Below are 17,608 nucleotides of genomic sequence, written 5' to 3'. Positions count from 1 at the left end.
TTACACTTCAAACGTAATTTTTATACAAAATACAATTATATATTAATTTGAACAATTTCATAAGAAAATTGTTTAAATTAATTTATTGTCGACCAAGTTCGTACAATAAAAATTAAGAATTAATTTAATTAATTAGTAGAAATGAATGAATCGATAAATTAATTGTCGATTAAGTTAATTAAGATCATTCTAAAGTTTCTTGTTTTCTCGCGAGGCGGCCAGGGCCGTATTTTCGCGAATCGTGGTGTGCCTGCGTCGCCATTTAATTTTAGACGTATCTGCTCATCGCGTGAAGTCTGTCGAATTTCCTTGCGATCCCCATAGAAAGGGCCACGTCACATCCCGAGAAATGCCTAGAGTGAATCAATTGATCTGTAAATAGCTAATATCACATTTTACGGCTAATGAATCCGCGATGCACTTCTGTTTCTTTACGTGGCGCGATCGATCGCGCCAAGAGTGATGGTACAGATTCTTACATAACACATTTACTCGTTTTCAGCCATCGGCTTCAGGAAGTGGTGCTACAATCTCAGCGGATTTAATCAATACGGTAAGGAAAAGTGACGCTTTACATTGGCAATTTGTTAATTAATCGCGCGGAAATCGAGGAAAATTTGTGACCTAACCTAACTTTGTTGTTGTTCCCGTGTCAGAAATGCCCATAGGAATGGTAGAAGGCAAACAAATCCTTTAGCCGGAGAAAACTCCCCCTCCCCCCTCCTAAAATTGACATATTTGTTAATGGCTGTTTTTAACAAATCGTTTTATTGGACTGTCAGAGACAAATATTTAACACAAGTATTCGAAGTATCTATAGTTACGTCGTGCAACTGCTTATTCATGTGTCAACTGTATTGGGCTAAATTTGATAACAGACATTTGATTAACAACATTCCAACGTGATGTAGTTAAACGCACACGAATGTATACATGTAGTTTTATGAAAAAGTTGACACTAGAGTATGATATGTTGTTCAAAAGTTGTACCGATTGTGCAGAAATCACTTTGATACTCTATACTCCCGAATTAACCGTAATTTTATTCTAAGAATATTTAATCTTGCTGTTTCAGGTTTATGGAGGGATGATTTACTAAATGATATGACAGATGAGAACATTGGGGAAGCGCTGAGGCGCCTGCCTCAGGAAATCAAGGATCAACGCAACTTCCGTATAATCAGAGCCATGCAATTGGACTGCTGCAAGAGGATCTTGCCCAAGGAACAGTGGACTAAGTACGAAGAGGTCAGTAACCAGCTATTGATTGGTCTCGGTATCACAGCTTTGTCCAGAGTTTCCTCAACTAAAAGAAAATTAACGTTTTTACAGGATGTGAAATACCTTACGCCGTACCTCGAGGAAGTCATGAAGGAGAAGGAGGAGAAGGAGAAATGGGAAGCGTCGTGAAGAGTAGCTTAGAACAATGGTTATAGTAATATAACACAAAAGATTATCCGTTCTTTAATGCGAACTTTTTGCGAAGAAGAGCTGGTCTGTACATACATAATACTAATAGATATTAAATAAATAATAAATAATTACATTCACTTGATCGGAACAGTGTAGGTATGCATAGTATAAATATGCAGCAATGTCCTATATTCTTGATTCCGTCACAACATCCGTCTAATTTCCTAAACGATAATGAATAATATAAACTTTGAGTCAAATAAATAATAATAAGCTGACTCAAATTAATAATAACTATTTTAGGAGTAGACAAGTATTGATACAATGTTGCAGTATATTAATGTATAGACTAGTCATAATATTATTGTTTAATTATTGCAATGCACATACTCCTAAATAAATTGTAACTTATTGAAGAAGGTATGAAATGAATTGCAGACAGACGCGAAAATAATTGTGGACAGAAGACATGTAGTCATCAATTAAAAGATTACTTTTTGATTTGATGAGTTTTGGAATGCAGTTTTGCTCGTGGAGCGATTGATTAGATCCATTGGTACGAACCAATCGCTCGGTGAACAGAGTGTGTTCCAAAAATGATAAGAAAAAAGTGTTGCAACTTTTTAGTTAACGACTATACAACATAAATAATTGTAAAGAAATTGTAGGGCTCTTTAATCGTCGTCTACAATGAGACTTAAAATTTAAGAAAATTGTCCAATCACACTCGATTATTCTTCTCACATGAGATGAATAATCGAGTGATTGATTCATTTTCTTGAGTCTCATTGTAGACGACGCTTTAGAAAGACGTTAATCAACATTGCAACCATCATTTTTATGAAAAGTCATATTTTAATGAAAAAGCTTGTTATTTGCACATTGGTTGAACATGTGAAATGTGGTGATAAAAAAAAGTTAGAGGCAACATTTTCGCGTTCATCTGCAGCTCGTTGGTATTTCTTATGTAAGTGCATATTATCAAGTATTTAAATGGTACGCATGATAATTAAACGATAATTAAACAATAATAATTATAATGATGTTAACATGCTTTATCAAGTTATTACAAGTTGAATAAGAGAAAACTTAGCTGATCAACGTAGAGTGAATGCAAATGAAATATGAAACGAGTATATGATAAGATATGCGAATTTTATAAATCGAGCATCTGATATTTATATTATAAAATAATATCGGTTTTTTTAATTTCTAAAAATGGATTTTTCAAAAGAGAAAAACTTGAGAAATTAAGTAAACGCAATTTTATCCATTAATTTTAAGCACGAAAAATACTGAAATTTTTAGAGTCGTATAAGAAATTTTATTATCAAGACTTAAGATTTAAAAAAATTGTCCAATCATAATCGATTCTTCTCACGTGAGATGAATAATCCACCACATAACTGGTCAATTTTCTTAAAAGTTTTAAGTCTCATTGTAGACGACGCTTAAGATACATAATATTTGAAAGTCGCAATGCGAGGGTGCGTTTTAAGAAATATGTTCTTCCGAATTTTTTGCGAATTTTTCGAGGAAAATTGGCCGTGGCCCTATGTTCTATAATCTATTGTATTTTTATTTTTTACTGTTTTTTGCATCAAATTTTGAATTAAGATCCTCTCAAGTTTTCTGCACTTTCGAAATCGATATCTCTATACAAAACAAGTTCACTAACCCTCCGCTCGATTTTTTTCCTCAGTATTCCATGGAGTTTGTTATGTATACTGGATGTCCGTTAAAATAAGAGGGGTAAATGAAGGTGTGCAAATGGGTGACGCAACCGGATCGGACGTATCATCGGAGATCGCCCATCGATGACATTGATCGCCATTTAAGTAACATCATCCCTCAGGTGGCATCACAGAGTTGAATCGGACACAGAAGAGTGCGGACGTTTTTGAAAGTTTCTGACGATTCTAGCAGCTTTTTGTAGCTCTACTAGTTACGAATCATTTGAATTTGAAACGTTTTATTCGTTTTATATTCATTGATTTTATCGGCTGTATCGATCCTCGGTATTAAAAATCGGGACGTCTACAGTAAAAGAAGAAGAAGATGCCATCGAGGATCGTCCATTGATTGTCCATCGAGTTGCATCATCCCCATCATGTACGTATGGCACGCGTTTCGCGGGCAAAATGTCGGATCAATATTTCACCCCCACGCGGACGCGAGTCGAACGGCATCGCCGTGAGGAGCGCGTGCGGGCCGCTAAAGTTTCAAGAACGCCGTCGTGATTGCATTGTCGTCTCGCGGACAGCGAGAGCAAGTATACGGCTGGTGATCCCGCCCGGTGATTCTCGCTGGCGGATTTCTCGTGAACGTTTCGAGTGTTCCTCTCTCGAACGCGAGCGAGTTCGTTCCTGTGCCGGATGAGCCCGCGTGACCAGCAACGTTTCGCTAGCAACGTGCCGAAGGACACGACCCGCGCTGGTCAGCACGAAAAATGCTTCAGAGCGTGGTAAATCATCCCTCGCCATTAAGTCGGCACGAATCTTTTTTTTTTTCGCCGAGCACGACCGCGAGCCCCACGTCGCTCGTCCTTTTCCTCGGAGGGACGCTTCGAACCGGCGGAGCTAGGGTTCGCTCGAGAAATTATTGTCGCGCTGCACCCGGCAATCGGGCCGACGGTTTTCGAGCGGGACGTCCGTTAAAATCGAAGGTTCGAGAATTAGCGACCATTTTTTTCCACGTGCACGTGCTCGAAAATCGACTTTCGGACATCTGTGTCTGTGAATTGTCGGGCTGTTAATGAAGGCAATACGGAAGGGGTTGAAATTCTTATATGATGAATCATGGGAGACGAGGCTAGCATTTCGAGATTAAAGGAGGATAGAGATATCTTGAAAAGAAATTTTGTGGGTTTTTCGAGATCCGTAGCGGATACGCTATTGGTTTCCGCGTCGCTGCAGCATAGTTCGAAGATCGAATCACGGTGGATGACTCAGGGGTCACGTTGAAAGTTGCACGGGGGTTAGCCAATTAGACGGCTTCGATCATTTTCGTCCGTCCCGTCGGTCTCGCAATTTCTCAGGGGGGGATGAGATTTCGGAAATTCTGAATATCGGAAAGAGAAGTACCGGGTAACATAACGCAAGAATAGTTTCGTCACACTCTCGCGGCGGCGGGGTGGGAGAAATTAGTAGGAGTATAACGATCGAATTATTCGGGGGTGCATGCAATACTGCATTCAGCCGGCACCGCCAGTCGCGTCCGATTTGAGAGGAAAAAAGTGTCGCTCATAAAAGCCTATTCTTCTAGAAACTCAGAGGTTCTTATTATCAAATATTGAATCGGCCAAATTAATTATATAACGAACCTGCTTTTTGTAATTTTCTAAGATTTTTTTCAGTTTTTGTTCCAGGATGCAAGATAATAACTCTTAAATTTTTAATAATTTATATTTTTATTTTGTACATGTAGGTTTTTTTTATAATCTTAATGATTTATTTAGCCATTCTAGTCCACCAGAAAAATACGGAATATCGGAATTTTTTAAATATTTCACACGGAGCCAACACATTCTTGTTTGAAATTTAATCACTGGGAAATTTTGCATTTTTTTGTTCTCTTTTGGAAAGATAAAAGAAATGGCGATAAAAAAATGAAAAGGACAAATTTCTTTTTTTTATTATAAAAAGTGTAAAATTTTATGACTATCATATTCTAGATTTGAAGCATAATATTTTGGATAGGTGCAAGAAATCCGTGAGGATTGCAACGCTAATAGAAATTACATGTCGTTTATGCTACGTTATGCCTGAGACAGTAGGTGAGATCGTTTTATGTGATTTGCAGATGCGGGGAATACAGCGATCGGCGTATTTCCACAGGAGGAAAACGCTGATAGAGGAGATCTATCCAGAAGACACGACGATCGCACGTCACAATCTCGATCCGAGGAAGAGCACGACGATCATTGCGAGAACAGTCAACCAGTAACCTTTCTCGCTTCTTCGAGTATACTAGCTCGACAGAGTTGTGCATTGATCACACACGTGTGATGAAATCACAATGTTAGATAAATCAGGTGCTGCGCCAAAACACTACCTCTGCTACATGTACAAAACTGAAGAATTGATCGTATTATAGGGCTACAATGAAAAGATAATAGATACAATATTATATTATAAAAGAATTATATATATATATAACATATACATTTATCCAAGTGTATATAGAAAGGATATATTCTGATGGATAAGCGTTTACACACAGTATTGATATGAAGTTCTGTATCAGAAAAGACTCTTCCTTGCTACGAGGTTTCTTAATCGATTGACATTATTTGTTATGGAAGCATTTGGGGAAAGAAAACGAGAAAGTGATAATTTATGCCTATCAATTTTCTGACGAATGCGCACGTGTGAAGTAGAAGGGTAATCGCATATAGAGGCATACACGCAACAAAAACACACGCATCGAAAGCTCAAGCAGAATAGATTTAAGTTAGAAAAGCGAGCACGATGAGTATACCGTACGATGAGAGCTTAATCTGGATAGTAGTGGCCGGCTTTATAGTGGCGTTCGTCCTGGCGTTCGGTATCGGCGCCAATGATGTCGCCAATAGCTTCGGGACGAGCGTCGGCGCCGGGGTGCTTACAATATTCCAAGCCTGCTTCCTGGCGACCGTCTTCGAGATCGCCGGTGCCGCTCTGATAGGATACAAGGCAGGTATCGAGACAATTTTTTGTTCAGAATTCTTATGTAATTTAACTAAAAAAAATTTTTTAAATTTTTTAATACGAATTTGAACACTTTAAGAATACTGAGAAACTCTACAGCTTTTTTAGAATTTTTTATATATGTGAATTCTGAAATATTGTTATTTCTCAATCTATAATTTTTTTAATAAAATCTAAAGAAGTTTAAGATATTTTTTAGGATCATTCACAAATTTAAAAATATAAAAAATTGTTAAAAATATTAAGTATAAAAATTTTTTCTCTAGAAGAAAAAGGAGCAATATATGTAATATGTATTTCTCAAAATTGATTTCGATCTCGTTTACTTTCGCAGGCAAAATTTGCACACAAAAATCTATAGACCCGATGGAAGTTTGATTTTATAAAATTATTCTCACTTGGCGATTTGTCTCCCCGTCGCAGGTCTCCGATACAATGCGAAAGGGTATACTGGACGTCTCGTTGTATGAGGGCCACGAGAAGGAGTTGATGCTAGGAGCATTATCTAGTTTAGCCGGGTCTGGTATCTGGCTACTACTGGCTACCGCATTACGACTTCCAATTTCTGGTACGCATTCCATTGTTGGTGCTACAGTTGGATTTTCCCTCGTGTGCCGGAGTACCGCCGGGGTTAGTAGCACCACAACGCGTTGCGATTACACAAGCGTAGCTTATGAATATATATAAAATAACATTGAAACGTATTGATGTCGTAGGTGAGATGGAAGGCTCTTGCTCACATAGTGGCGTCCTGGTTCGCCAGCCCCGTACTTAGCGGGATCGTGTCCGCCAGTATCTTTTGGCTTCTGAGAAAATTCGTGCTCCGATCTAGCGACCCGTTTAAACGAGGTCTTCGTATTCTCCCCATGGTATACGGTCTGACCGTTGCTACAAATATTTTGTCAGTTGTGCTTGATGGACCTAAACGTAAGTACTTTGGAAAAGTTTATCATCTCACCCCGTAAGATGCGTAAATCATGTATTTACAAGAGAGCGAAGGGGAAATATATCGTGGCGAAATAAATATCTTTATGCAATACTTTATCTTGAATTTTTCTGTCTTACTCAAGATGTGTGTTTTTTTTTAATTTGTTAGTTTTAATGATGGACAAGATGCCGTGGTGGATTAGCTTGATAACCACGCTACTGATGGGCATATTGGCCGCGACGATCGCGTACGTGTACGTGGTGCCACGGCAGCGAGCGAAGATACTGTTAGAATCGAACGGCAACGACGAGAAGGCAGCGGGAACGACGGCGATGCACTTTGACTCATGTCAAGAGAACAACGAGACAACGGTGCTGTCGGTGATCTCGGAGACTCCCTGCGGCAGCAGCAACGGCAACGCGAAGGTCGACCTGGCGCCGAAGTTGCGCGGTAACACCAGCGAGAGCCCGTTGCTGATGACCGCCCAGGCGGAAGCGGAGAACGCGCAGATGGACGGGATAGCTGACGACGACGAGCAGCCGGCGGTATCGAAGCTGTTCTCTTTTCTACAAGTGCTCACCGCGTTGTTTGGCAGCTTCGCACACGGCGGCAATGACGTCAGCAACGCAATCGGGCCGCTGATCGCGCTCTGGGCGATATACTCGGAGGGCTCGGCCCGGCAGGAGGCAGAAACACCCATATTCATACTGCTGTACGGTGGCCTAGGTATCTCTGTGGGATTGTGGGTGTGGGGACGCAGGGTAATACAGACTCTGGGCCAAGATTTGGCGCGCATCACTCCCACGACCGGGTTCACCATAGAGGTAAACGCGCGACGCTTGGAGCTTTGATAAATTGAAATTAATCCTTTTGGATCCCCGATGTTTATCGTATAGAAAAAGTATTATATATCGTATATTTGAATACGAGGATAAATTTATGATCCGATTTTCATGACAATGATTATAAGAATTAACGCCCAATACTTTATGCAATTTTATAATCTTTTTCTTCTTTCAAAGTATTATAAATTACGTGCACTATTAAAAATTGATATTCAACGTAATAAACATTGTAAACCCGAAGGGACTAATAATATTTCCATTCTCCTCTTATCTCTTCGCTGCATGTATTCACAATTGACAAGGTCAATTTCCTGTCTGGCTTCACAGCCAATCGAGCCTTTCTCTTTGTTGATTTGACTGTGTCTCGCTTATCGCATTGTAATGTTAAAGCGACATGAAACTCTTGATTACAGGTGGGCTCCGCGATGACGGTCCTGTTGGCGAGTAAAGTTGGTCTACCTATATCAACGACGCACTGTAAAGTGGGATCGGTGGTGTGCGTGGGATGGGCCTCGCGCGGCGGCAAGGGGGTGTCCTGGAAGCTATTTCGTAATATCACGTTCGCATGGCTGATCACCGTACCGGTGGCCGCCGGTCTATCCGCCGGTTGCATGGCTATTTTCCGCGAGATAATTAGTTTGTGATCCTTTGCAGTTGTGAACGACTCAGGCGCTTTAGACGCAAAAAACCATCCAGATGCTGTTGTCAATAAGTTGCAAATAAAAAACAAATAAATGGTCAAACTTTCGTCCGCTTCGTTGCGTATTTCTTTTTAAATTTGTTTAAGTTTAAGCATCATGAGCCACGTTCCATGATCCTTTCCTGCGAGGAGACCGGCTGCCTTGATGAAAATTTTTCTTTGGGTTCGTTTTTTATAATTTTTTAATATTTTTATATAAATTTTAGAATTTCTATAACTAGAAAATTTTTCACTTTTTAAAAATATAAATTATATTGGAATATTTCTCGAAGTCTTTTAGAATTCTTTACATATGTGAATTCTGAAATATTTTAAGATTTTTCTCATTCTATAATTTCTAAAGAAAGCTTATAAAATCTAAAGAAATGTATGGATTTTTTCAAAAATTTCTGATAAATTCAAAATATGAGAAAAATTCTTAAAAATAAAAAAAATAGGCTCGAGGAATTTTTTTACCAGGAGAGAAGGAGGGTTAATTGGTTAAATCGATAGGTAGTCGCGTTGTTATAGAGATGCGTTTAAACAGAATCTTAAAATCAGCGAACGAGTTGCAATAAGTCGATCGACGCGACAGCATGTCGGCGTCCCATTGGTTTCGATAGGATATTTCATTATCATCGGTATGGCGAGTTTACCCCTTTTACCGGGATACACTTTTCGAGACATTACCGTAAGTATCCGAATAATTGTAATGAGACTTTCAATTTTCACGTTAAAGAAAATTGTAATTGGAAGAATTGTATGGGCCATTGATTTCGTATATCGAGGGGTATAGTTTTCCAAATTGGTGCTTTGGTAGCTAATGAGGACGTATTGAACTTCTCATCGTTTCGTAAGGTCAAGGATTACAAATTGCCGCACAAGCTCGACACTTTAAATGGCTTTCCTGTGGTACGCGATACCAATTACGGCATCGGAAGAAGATTAACGGACGCAGCATCCGTTCGATACGCCGAAGGTCTAGATCCTGTAGAGTGAGTAATTGCGGAGCTCCCTATTCGAAAGTCACGTCGCATTGATATTAATTTATATTATTCTATAAAATAATAATATGTATATAGACTTAATTACAATACAATAATTATTGGAATTATTAAAAGTAATCAGAACAATTGTTTTAAGATTTTCAATTTGATTCGTCGTGCATAAAATTATATCGTATCGCAATCAGCGCGATTTTCCAATTTATTAAAATAATTAAAATAGTTCATATTAGCACCCTATTATATTAAATTATTATCATTTTATGGAGAATAGCGTGAAGCGCGTGTGTGCATTAAATTATACTGTGCATGTATTAATGTTATTATTTAAAGTAATTATCTGGCTTCATTTAACTTTTATTAATAGATATGATATATCATCGATTTATGGTCGGGTGCCTTGCTACGTGTATCGGCAATTTGTACCGCATTACTCGCTGTTCGCGCAGAAGTGCCTCCGCTTTAAGGCCTTTTTCCGCCAAGGAGTCTTCAACTCCCCGGACGAGCATTATCGCGTTCGCCATGTAGACATCATGTATTATTTGGAAGACGACACGTTCTGCGTGATAGAGCCCGTGGTGAAGAACGCTGGTTTCCAGCAGGGCAAGCTGGTGAGACGCAACAGGATCCCGAAGAATGCCAAGGGAGATCTGTTCATCTGGAAGGATTTCAATGTCGGGATCGATGTTTGTACGTTATTGACGATTAATAGTCATATTCCTCGTCACTCTTTCTCCTTCTGTCTAGAATTTCTTAATAAAATATTTCTTTAACTATATAAAATGCCCCAGGATTTTTTTGAACCAAATAAAAGATGCGCGGAAACGAAAGTGTATATAGTAGATCAAAAAAATTTTTCGAAGAATTATATATATACGCATGTGAGAGTTATTTTTATGTATCTTTTAACAGTAGATTCTTTTCATTGATCACACACTATAGTTCAAAGAAATTCTGAAGCAAAACTTTGTGTGCAAAAATCCTATCTATTGAAATATATTATAAATGTACTCTGCATATGTATATGTGTACTTATATTTTAATAGTTAAGATTCTAATTTTAATAGTAATATTTTAATTTTTGTGTACGCACGCAAAATTAAAATATTACTATTAAAATACCAAACATTATAATTTTAACTTATAAAATTTAAATACAAATTCACGTATACATATGCGTATGTGAGAGTTATTTTCTGTAATCTTTAACAATAGATTCTTTTCTTTGCTCACACACCAGTTCAAAGAAATTCTGAAGCACTTATTGTGTGCAAAAATCCTAACTATTGAAATATAAATGCACGCATATATATATATGTGTACTTATATTTTAATAATTAAGATTTTAACTTTAATAGTAATATTTTAATTTTTGTGTACGCACGCAAAATTAAAATAATACTATTAAAATATCAAACGTTAGAATTTTAACTGTAAAATATAAGTACAGGTTCACATATACATATGCGTATACATTTATATTTCAATAATTAGGATTTTTGCACAGACAAAAATCTCGGGTATACAAACGGTCCTCAAATTAAATGCCCGATATTTCTTCCAGGCATCTACGGCGTGGTTTATCACATCGTCGACTGTGATCCGTTCACCAGGGAATTCCTGACGAGTCAAGGCGTCGACGTCGGTGAAAAGGAGAGCCTTCCCGCGGATCCTTATATGGAGCAACGCGACGCCAAGTGCGGAACACCAACGAAGATCACGCGGGTAGGCGACGATAAAAGGCGACGCTTCCTGGAGTACGACGGTATGGTGCTGTCTTTCGATGCCACGTGGAACGACGATCGCTACAAGGTGTTGTATTTCCTGACGGACGACACCGTGGCGATCCGGGAGATTCACGAGCCGAACGACGGCAAGGATCCCGTGGCGATGCTGCTGAAGCGGATGCGCGTGCCCAAGAACTGGCAGAATTTGCCGTCCTGGCACCCGAGTATCTGTATGGAATACGGAGATCCCGAGGTCATGGAGTACTGCACACCGCGAGATTTTAGAGTAAGGCCATTTTCGGCTTATTTTTAGCCTCATGCTACTTCGTTGCGGATACAATATTGTAGTTTAATTAATATGAAGTAAATGTAGGAACTAAGTTAACAGTTAATCATTAAATTTCTTTTTTAAAAACTCTTTCTTAGATACTATTTGATTACAGAATGTAAAAATCTAAAAATTGCTGGATTAAAGAGAACCATGCAGGTTTAAGATCTTTAAAAAGGGTCTTTAAGTAAAATAAAATGAAAAAAAAAAGAATTTCTCTTTTACATTTCAAGATAATACTGAATTCACAAATTTGTAAATTCATTAAAAACATTCAACATTAAAAAATTTTAACATTTTCGATTTTTAAGGCGCAGTTAAAACAAATTCAGTAAAACATACGTTAATATGTTTCTCCAGAGTAAATAAAATCGAATTCAGAATCATGTTATTATTTTGTCTTAAGATAGGCGAAACGATCCTCCTATTCGGACGACGCTTCCTGCTACATGACTGCGATGCTTTCACGCGTAAATATTACTCCGCCATGCTGGGTACACCGCAACCGGACGCGATTCCGATTCCCGCGAGAGTGGAAAGGCCGGCACCGAGGTACGAGGTACCGCCGCACATAAAATTCGGCAGCCCCGAGGACACGTACGCCAGTTGTTTGTCGTTCGTGCCGAAGCCACCCAAGAAGAACGTTACTCGCCAGCTGGTGAACTTCCCGAAGAAGCTGCGTTACTCCGCGCGAATGGACGCGACACACCCGGAGGACGAGGGTCGCGACTTCGTGATGGTGTACAGCCTGAGCGACGGTACCGTTCAAATCAACGAGATCGAGAAGCGCAACTCTGGCCGACGCGAGGGTTGCTTCCTGTCCTTCAGGCTGATTCCGAAGCCGTGCACGGGTAAGGACGATCCGGAGTACTACACGCCGCGGGACTTTTTCATTGGCGCGCGCGTCAACGTGTTCAATCATCGCTTCGTCATTACCGGCGCCGATTTATTCGTGTATCGCTACGTCGAGGCGAACCACGACAAATTCTGTCCGGAAGTCCGGGAGAACCTGCGCAATTATTTTCTACAACAGGGTATGCTACAGGACGACGTGGACGTTGAGGCGAGAAAGATACAAAAGATGGAGGATGAGCAGAAGCTCTTTGCGGAACGTAACGTAATCGCGGAAAACGTCGAGGATTATGTTAGCGCGAGCAAATGCACGGACGAAAAGTTCGATATGATTGGTCATAAAGAATTGACAACGGCTTAATTAATTAATTAACGCATAAATGGATTTATCGGTGTTTTCAATATACCGATCCGTCAATCAATTCAAACCTATGAGGCTTGCTAATAAATTTTACAAGCAATTCTTCTCGTCCTTTATAAAAATAGCACTGTCTTATATACAGAGTAATCCTGAATAATATTGATCAAAAGATTGTTTCTGCGAAACAAATTTAAAATTGATTTCTCTTCAATCGAAAGCAGAACGTCGAATTCATCAATAGTTTCTGAATCATGCCATACGAAATTAAAATTCATTTTTCGTTGTCACATGGAACAAAAAATTTACTTAAAATTAGAATATAAATTATCAAATTTAAAAATTTATTTTAAATGTCAAAAACTGATTGAATAAATAATTGATTTTAAATGTTAAAAAGAAAAGAGTATCTACTCAACTTATTAAAAAAATGAAGCTGAAGAAAAATCTATTCTATTAACCAAGGAACGCGAATTCGTTTTATATTATTCAGTATCACTCGCAATATAACGTTGCCATCGTTGCAAAGAATCATTCATTATTCTAATGAAAAAACAGAGAACAGAGATGCGTTTAACAATAAGAATCATATCTCATGAAATGTCATCAAATGGTACAATAATAATGATCGTCGTCTCATCACGTGTACATTACAGTAGATTAATTGTAATATTATTTCACTTCTCGTTATATTATCCTCAACTCATTTCTCTGTAGTCCATGAATAATATAATAATAGATGATATATTCGCAATACAGATATAGAATACGCGCTAAAATAAACGCCAATAATCTTCTGTATAATTCATTTTGTGAAGCATGATGGTTATAAATACAACTGAGAACGTTGTAACAAGCCCCTGCACCTTATTAACAATTAAGGGGGAATTCGACCCTTCTGTCGAGCTGCAGGCACCAGATTGAATGTTCATTGGTATTTAAAACGATATATAACCAATCCAAATGACACTTGTTTATAATATAATGTTCTTGTATAGATTTTTTTCATTTTCAACAAAAGTTTAAGCATTTTACAAGGATTAGTCCACATATTACAGTTTTTAAAAATTTTTTTTCTTCTATACCGCGTTATCTTTCTTTCCGTCTTTCCCCTCGCTCCCCCCCCCCCTGCCTCCTTCCTCTCTTTCTTTCTGTCTTCTGTCCTGTTTTATGATTTGTACGTTTAAGAAACACCTTTCGATGAATAGCACGCAACACCACACTATATGATTTATAATCGTCAGCGAGTTTAATCAAATATCCTTCGAAATAGTGCATTATCCCTCTTCCGCCAGGGAGTTTCTCTTTCTCTTCCTCCTTCTCCTCTTTCTTCTTCTCCTCAGAGTTGCGGTTATTATATTATTTTGACGATGATGTCGACGCGATGCTAGTGTTATCTGATTATCGGATTAATCATTTTAACGAAAGAACAACGCGGCCGAGGTCAACAACGAATGTTCAATCACAGGAAATCAGAAGAAGCCCATCGTGGATCCGGGAAAGCAAAGGTAAGTGGTAGGACGTGATTATTAGTCGTAGCGTGCTTCCTTTACATCGATTACTCTCGTTAACGGCATTACGTCTCTGCAATATCGAGCGCTACTGGCGCGAACCTCCTCTGCCACCCCGACCACCGCCGCGCTCCTGCAACAAAATAACGCTTCATTAGACAACGAGATAACGAGAATTCAATAACAATTCCGTTTGGAGATAAGTTCATCATCGTAGGATGGAATAAAATTCAACAGATATTCTACCTTGCGCTGATGCAGATGAGACTGATGACCGTGCTGATGGTGATCTCTGGACATGTCCGGGGCATGTCCCCTGTTCCTGTGATTGGCGGAAGAATGGTGATGCTGTATGGGATTGATCGGAGCCTTACGCTGATCCTCCTCGGCCTGCCGGCGCTCGTAATGCCCGAAGTCGTCGAAGATGCTCGTGGAGTGACGGTAGGTGTGCAGGATACGCAGTACTGTGACACCTTTCGCGTGCGGGACCTCTTGTGCGTCTCGCGAGTTGGTCACCGGCTTGTTCTCATTGTTCTCGAGCTTAATGTGTCGCAGTTGCACATTAGGAACATCCTTCACGTATATCCAACGGACGCGGAACTGACCCTTCCACTTGTCCTGGGACCAGACACTACTGTTGCACTGATAGTCAACAGGAGAGACCATCTGCGCCATGCCGCAGAAGTGACCGGATCCGTTCACGGAGAAGAACAGATAAAGGGGGGCACCTTCGCGACTCGCCTCCCGGTAAGCCTGATCCAGCCGCTTGTTACCGTGCTCCGTGCTGCACCAAATTTCATACTTGATGGATCGATGTATGTCGTCCTCCGAGTAGGATTTGATCACGAAAAACCTCGCGCCGGGCGCGCTCTGATCGAATTCCACGGGATTGTAGTCGTTCTTCACTTTCAGTTCATCGAGGACCGGATGCGATGGGTTACTCTGGACAAGTTGTTGTTGTTGTTGTTGTTGTTGTTGTTGTTGTTGTTGTTGTTGCTGCTGCTGCTGTTGATGTTGATGATGTTGCATCTGCTGATGTTGTTGCTGCTGATGGTGCTGTTGATGCGACTGCTGATGTTGCTGCTGTTGCTGCTGCTGCTGCGACTGCGGCGGCATATGGATTTGCGTCTGTGACTGGGGCTGCGGGATCGGTGGGGTGGCCGTTGCGGACGGCTGCCTGTTCCAACACGGCTGCGGGGGCTGTTGCGGTCGTTGCTGCCTCTGGACGGGCGGCGGGGGCGGCGGAATCGGCGGCTGCACCTGCGGCGGTGGGGGCGCCGTAGGCGGCGGCGGTGCGGAAGACTTGCCCTCGCCCCACGTCCCGATGTCCATGTTGTGCTTGCCCGGCACAATAGGCGGCGGCGGCATGCCCGCCTTCTTCTTCATCCCCTGCGAGGACGAGAGCGGCGGCACCGGTTTCGCCGGCTGGCTCGCAACACTCGCCCACGTTATCTTCCTCGGCTCCTTCGGCTCGGGCTTGATCTGCTGTGCCGTAGCCTGCTGCGGATGCTGATCTTGCCGTAGTAGCTCACCGCCGCCGCCGCCGCCGATCGACAGACCCTGCACGCCCTGCTCGATGGTCTTGATCTCGCCGGTGCCGCTCGCCGCCGGATTAACATAGCTCTCGTTGCCGCGCGGCGGCTGATAGTAGTCCTCGTACTTGGTCCTCCTCGGTGTACCCCATGTATTGAAGTCGCCGTTGCCGTGGAAGTAGTTGAACGGTGGCTGGCCGAACGCGCTGAAGCCACCGCCGGCTGCCGACGAGAACATGCCATCCATGCTGTAGGCATCGTGGCTTATTTGACCACCGTAGCCGGACAGAAAGGCGACCGGATCGGTACCGTTCGACCAGGTACCGTCGCCGGCACCGAAGGTCTGATAGGGGAACGAGGTGCCGGCGTAGTATGGGCTGTACGGGTCGCCGGTGCCGATCGGATAACTCGAGTGATGCTGAGCATTGTTGCCACCCCGCCATGAGTCGAAAGTGTCCTCGCCAGCGGCATGCTCCGTTTGCTGTTGCTGCTGGTGTTCCTTAGGACCATTGCTCACTGTCCGAAACAGAACTGCGTTTACTCAATGTTCAAAAGTATATGTAGCGATTTAGGCACACATGATAAAACGGCAGCCAAGATATTGCTCGTCCCTCAAAGTTTGATCGTTAATATTATTTCAAGATGTTTCCCGAGGTAAACATAATACTCGCTTTGTAGATACTAGAACAATATGATAAGACGATTTAGAGCTTTTTATTGCGTTACCTTACACTGGAGTTACACATCGTTCAGATAGATAAATTAGCAAGACAAGTGCATCCAATATAGGTGTATATAACTCGACAGCTACAGTTACATAAGTTGAACGTTTTAAAATTAAATCTAATGATAAATCAACATTTGTTCGCATTCTACAGAGAGATTACTTGTGCATTTGAGTTTCTTTGAATTTCATTTCTGGAGAACATTCTGCCAGCTTCAATTTCTTCATTACGCAGGCAACAAGACCTGTATATTCTTCGGGGCTATCAGAAACCTCACGTCCAACGCATACACAACTACTTTTTCTCCGAACAATTAACGTAGCGAATTATCCTTCAATAAAAGAGTTGGCTCTTTTTGGCCGTGTGCATCTCATTCAACGCGCGCCTCCTCTGCGAGAGAGACCCTAGACGACGGATTAACGGCGGAGGAAGCTAGGCGCCGTCGGCGCGGAGTTGCTGGCGGAGTTTACTCACCTTGGTTGCCGGTTTGTCCTTTCATCCGCTGCATGCCGTCGCATGAAAAAACATACAAAATTTAGAGAAGGTGCCAGCCCTCGGCAGCAACGTGACTGTAGGCAAGGAGGAGGAGGAGGCACGAGAAGGGGGAGGTATGTGTCAGTTTTGTCTGAGCCGCGGGTAGAGCGGCGGCAACAACGGCAACAGCAACGGCGCGACACGGCACGGCACGGCACGGCACGGCGCGGCGCGGTGCGGCCACGGCACGGCACGGCGCGGTGCGGCGCGGCGCGGCGCGTACCAGCGCGTCAACACAACACACTGACCTGGTTTGAGACAGCGCCTGCCAATCCGCTTGACATAACCTGCGACTTCGCGCGGCTGCCTCGCGTGTCGTCGTCGTCGTCGTCGTCGTCGGCGGCGAACGTCGGACGACGGCGGCGGCGGTGGCGGCGGCGACCGTATCGGAGGAGGGACGAGCTTGGGTTGTTAGGATTAGACTTGGAGGCGGTCGAGTCAAGGGGATGCACCGGCTGGGACGATCGCGAGCACGATTACATCC

At 41.7% G+C, this 17,608-nt stretch overlaps 4 protein-coding genes across 6 annotated transcripts; 3 read left to right on the top strand and 1 right to left on the bottom strand.

The window, feature by feature from the left end:
* The first annotated feature begins 223 nt into the window (after positions 1-223).
* On the top strand, positions 224-1,555 carry LOC105462876 (cytochrome b-c1 complex subunit 7-like). The gene is made up of 4 exons (XM_011709756.1): positions 224-374; positions 503-553; positions 1,076-1,248; positions 1,333-1,555. The coding sequence occupies exons 1-4, from the start codon at positions 350-352 to the stop codon at positions 1,408-1,410; spliced, it is 327 nt and encodes a 108-aa protein (XP_011708058.1). The 5' UTR covers positions 224-349; the 3' UTR covers positions 1,411-1,555.
* Positions 1,556-2,845: 1,290 nt separating this feature from the next.
* On the top strand, positions 2,846-8,630 carry LOC105462875 (sodium-dependent phosphate transporter 2). Of its 3 annotated transcripts, none has more exons than XM_011709753.1 (6): positions 2,846-3,525; positions 5,215-6,086; positions 6,525-6,731; positions 6,818-7,028; positions 7,198-7,853; positions 8,288-8,630. In XM_011709753.1, exons 2-6 carry the CDS (start codon positions 5,883-5,885, stop codon positions 8,516-8,518), a joined length of 1,509 nt encoding a protein of 502 aa, XP_011708055.1. In that variant the 5' UTR covers positions 2,846-3,525; positions 5,215-5,882; the 3' UTR covers positions 8,519-8,630. The 3 variants fall into 3 exon arrangements, with proteins under 3 accessions (XP_011708055.1, XP_011708054.1, XP_011708057.1); XM_011709752.1 differs by lacking the exon at positions 2,846-3,525 and adding an exon at positions 3,562-3,877; XM_011709755.1 differs by lacking the exon at positions 2,846-3,525 and having other exon boundaries at positions 6,060-6,090.
* A 436-nt stretch (positions 8,631-9,066) lies between these two features.
* LOC105462874 (EF-hand domain-containing protein 1-like) lies at positions 9,067-12,925 on the top strand. Its single transcript, XM_011709751.1, has 5 exons — positions 9,067-9,244; positions 9,412-9,548; positions 9,925-10,247; positions 11,122-11,570; positions 12,019-12,925. Exons 1-5 carry the CDS (start codon positions 9,197-9,199, stop codon positions 12,823-12,825), a joined length of 1,764 nt encoding a protein of 587 aa, XP_011708053.1. The 5' UTR covers positions 9,067-9,196; the 3' UTR covers positions 12,826-12,925.
* Positions 12,926-13,390: 465 nt separating this feature from the next.
* LOC105462873 (YTH domain-containing family protein 3-like) lies at positions 13,391-17,418 on the bottom strand. The gene is made up of 4 exons (XM_011709750.1): positions 17,373-17,418; positions 17,065-17,092; positions 14,580-16,381; positions 13,391-14,466 (listed from the first exon to the last, which is right to left on the bottom strand). Exons 1-4 carry the CDS (start codon positions 17,406-17,408, stop codon positions 14,422-14,424), a joined length of 1,911 nt encoding a protein of 636 aa, XP_011708052.1. The 5' UTR covers positions 17,409-17,418; the 3' UTR covers positions 13,391-14,421.
* Between the last annotated feature and the right edge of the window lie 190 nt (positions 17,419-17,608).

Source organism: Wasmannia auropunctata, unplaced genomic scaffold (genome assembly GCF_000956235.1).
Source record: "Wasmannia auropunctata unplaced genomic scaffold, wasmannia.A_1.0 LD336092.1, whole genome shotgun sequence".
NCBI lineage: Eukaryota > Metazoa > Arthropoda > Insecta > Hymenoptera > Formicidae > Wasmannia > Wasmannia auropunctata.
The sequence above is the reverse complement of the archived record's forward strand: the minus strand, read 5'-3'. Positions and strand labels throughout refer to the sequence as shown.